Genomic DNA, 3001 nt, shown 5'->3' with positions numbered 1-3001 from the left:
AAAGAAATTTAGTTGAAATTCAAACTCATCTCACAATATCATTTCAACTATATATGTGTCACCAGTACAATTCAAATGACCCTTGAAATTTGAAATGACTCCATCCAAATGCACCCGTCCCTCAGTGAAATTCAGTAATGGACAAGAAACTTTACCAACTGAAAACCACATTTACACATCCTATCAAAACACAAAAGTAATGAAGAAATATCGGTTTCCTGGCTATTCTACATAAAACATACTTATATGACAAGAAAGACAAGTTTCATCATTCATTCAAATGAAGTTTTTATTTAGTGAAATGGAGCGAACTTCCGAGATTTCTCCAGGTCAAATTAAATTATAAATTGCACAATCAAAATACATTTTGTCTTGGTAGATATAAATAAGAAAAGCTCCGGATATTAGGTCAGAAAGTCACATGTGTGTAATGTGCGAAGGCCCCATTTACTAAAGTTGAGTGCACAAGGACAAGAAGTCACATGAAGTGCTGCTGCTGCTGCTCATAAATTCATTTGTCTTAGTTTGCAACTTTACGCCCCCAGCATGTACGTACTAACTACTTACTACATTGAGAGTGCCTAATCTATGGTACAAAATACAAATTTTATCTTCTTGGCTTGTCATCGTCACCGAAAATGACAATTCAGTTACTACCTGAGTCATGGATGTGTCGTCTTCATACGCATAGATAGCACTATCTCACTCTCCGATTAGCTTAAATTTGATTAAAAACCAAAAAGAACTCTAGCTTTAATATTGACACCCAAAAAAAATCAGAATCCAACCATAGATGTTTGCATTGAATAACACCAAAAAGCTATATATTGCATTGCACTTCTAGTAGATTATACTGTATTACACAACAATGCTTCCAATACTTATAGTGGATATATAATTACCATTTATCAGTAATTATGCATCAACAAATTTAGCTATACATATATATATACATGACGACCTAGGGGGCGAGCTAGGTTATGGGAAAACCACACTTGAGAATTGAAATTTGAACCTCTGTAACTTAAAATAATTTTTAATCCCTTTTGACTCTACTAGAATTTTTTCTTATGTCAAAGAAATTAATTGCTTTTATCAGAATTGAAATTAATTTTTTAATCACCATTTATCAGATTTTTTTCTTGTATAAATTGCTTATATATATATAAAATTTATTTTAACCTTATTTGCGTAGTATAATTTTCAACCAAACAGATTCAATTGAACTCATTCCTTCCTTCTAGCTTTGCCACTGGGGGCTTAACCTTCTAATTAAAATCAATCAGCTAACTCTAAATTCCAAAACCAACTAAGATAGACTACATTGTCAAAAACTAAACAAAATTATTAGTCGTCATAAAACTGATAATCCAATTAATGTTTTCCCATAACTTGAAAGTTGAAAGGTAGAAGAAATATATGTAACAGAGGAATAATATTCATAGTAAGAGAGAAGAAACTAATTAGAAAGCAAAAAAAAAAAAAAAAGATTAAAAATTTCAACTAGGAGGAGGCCGGTTGGAGCTGAGATGATCTAGAGGAGGAGGAGCAGTAGAAGAAGAGCCAGAAAGGAGGTTAGCTAGAGCACTCATGGCTCGAACTTGCATCTCAAGAGCTGCTATGTAATCACTGGCTTCTTCTAGAATCACCGGCACCGGTTGTTTCCTGCAACCAGGTACAAGCCGTCCCAATACTCGAGCTTTCTTCTGGAAAGCCGGCAAATTCTTCGTTTTCAGCTTCAATATCCCCACTCTCGGCTTCTTAGGTAACCGGCTACTGGTACAAGAACCTGCCGCCATTAATTTCTGCCGCTTCGAGTGCTTCTTCATGAACTTGAGCTTGAGCCGGTTTGTAAGTATAGCTCGGCTCCACCTTGTTCGTCCTTTAGCAGTAACCGCAAGGACTCTGTCAGCCACTTCCCGTACGGCTCGGCCGCCTTTTGGCGCCGGCATCGAACGAGTCGTTGTCGCCGGCGGTGAACTGATTCGCACTTCACGGAGTGCTTTCAGTAGCTTTGAAGAGTAAACTTGCTGTTGAGCTTGTGTTTTCCATTCAGTCGGATTCTCGCTGTTATTGGCATTCGTGTTGTTTTGAGTTTTATTTTTCAAGCTTTTCTTATTCTTTTTCCTCCTCAATATAACTCTGTCAGAGGACGCTATAGTATTCGAGATCGGCGCTGAAGACATCTCTATAACCATTGATTCCATCAGATTCAGTAGTTAAAAATGGAATCAAATTTAGAACCGAATCAGATCGAATCACTCTGACGAAGAAGACGATGACCTGTAGATTCAGTCACATGAATAGACAGATAAGAAAGGAAGGCACTCAAACCAATTCATATTTAATAAAAAAAAAAAGATTCTGAAGATAATAAGAATGAATCAACAAAATTCTGAGTCGGATTCGAAATTAGCAGGTAAATTAAACACCAATAATTAGGATTAACACAAAAAAATGATATGATAAAGCAAGAGATCAATTGTTAAATGCATTTTAACGATATGTAAAAGAAGTATGAAGCACTGATTATTACCTGAGGATAAAGGAGGAGGGAGATTATTTCTTCAGAGTTCTTCTGATTGATCAAATAGGAGAGATGATAATTCGGAGGAGTGGAGGGAGGGGAAGGTGAAGGGTGATGGGCTAATTAAGGGGAATCACGGCAAGGAACGCATTGGACCTCTTTAAAAAGAAGCACCAAGACATGTATGGGGATTGGGGGTCCTTTTTTTTTTTTTTTTAATTTTAATTTTTTCTTTTCACACAGCTAATCCGGAAATAATTGTCTCTGAATAACTTTATATTTTTCCATTCAATTTAATTGAGCATGACGTTTACCAATATATAGAAGATTTTTGAATCTTATAATTTTAAGTTAAATATATTAGTAATATATTTTGAATCTTGTTATTTTGAACATATATGCCATTATTAAGGAACGTCGGTACAAATAAAATGAAATGCTAGAATAAAAATTAATTAAATATAAAAGGTGATA

General features: G+C 35.1%; 1 protein-coding gene across 1 annotated transcript; it reads right to left on the bottom strand.

The window, feature by feature from the left end:
* Window positions 1–1366: 1366 nt before the first annotated feature.
* LOC107795528 (transcription factor bHLH148-like) lies at window positions 1367–2728 on the bottom strand. Its single transcript, XM_016618192.2, has 2 exons — window positions 2537–2728; window positions 1367–2283 (listed from the first exon to the last, which is right to left on the bottom strand). The coding sequence occupies exon 2, from the start codon at window positions 2205–2207 to the stop codon at window positions 1500–1502; it is 708 nt and encodes a 235-aa protein (XP_016473678.2). The 5' UTR covers window positions 2208–2283; window positions 2537–2728; the 3' UTR covers window positions 1367–1499.
* Window positions 2729–3001: the final 273 nt, after the last annotated feature.

Source organism: Nicotiana tabacum, chromosome 22, assembly GCF_000715075.1.
Source record: "Nicotiana tabacum cultivar K326 chromosome 22, ASM71507v2, whole genome shotgun sequence".
Lineage (NCBI taxonomy): Eukaryota > Viridiplantae > Streptophyta > Magnoliopsida > Solanales > Solanaceae > Nicotiana > Nicotiana tabacum.
The sequence above is the reverse complement of the archived record's forward strand: the minus strand, read 5'-3'. Positions and strand labels throughout refer to the sequence as shown.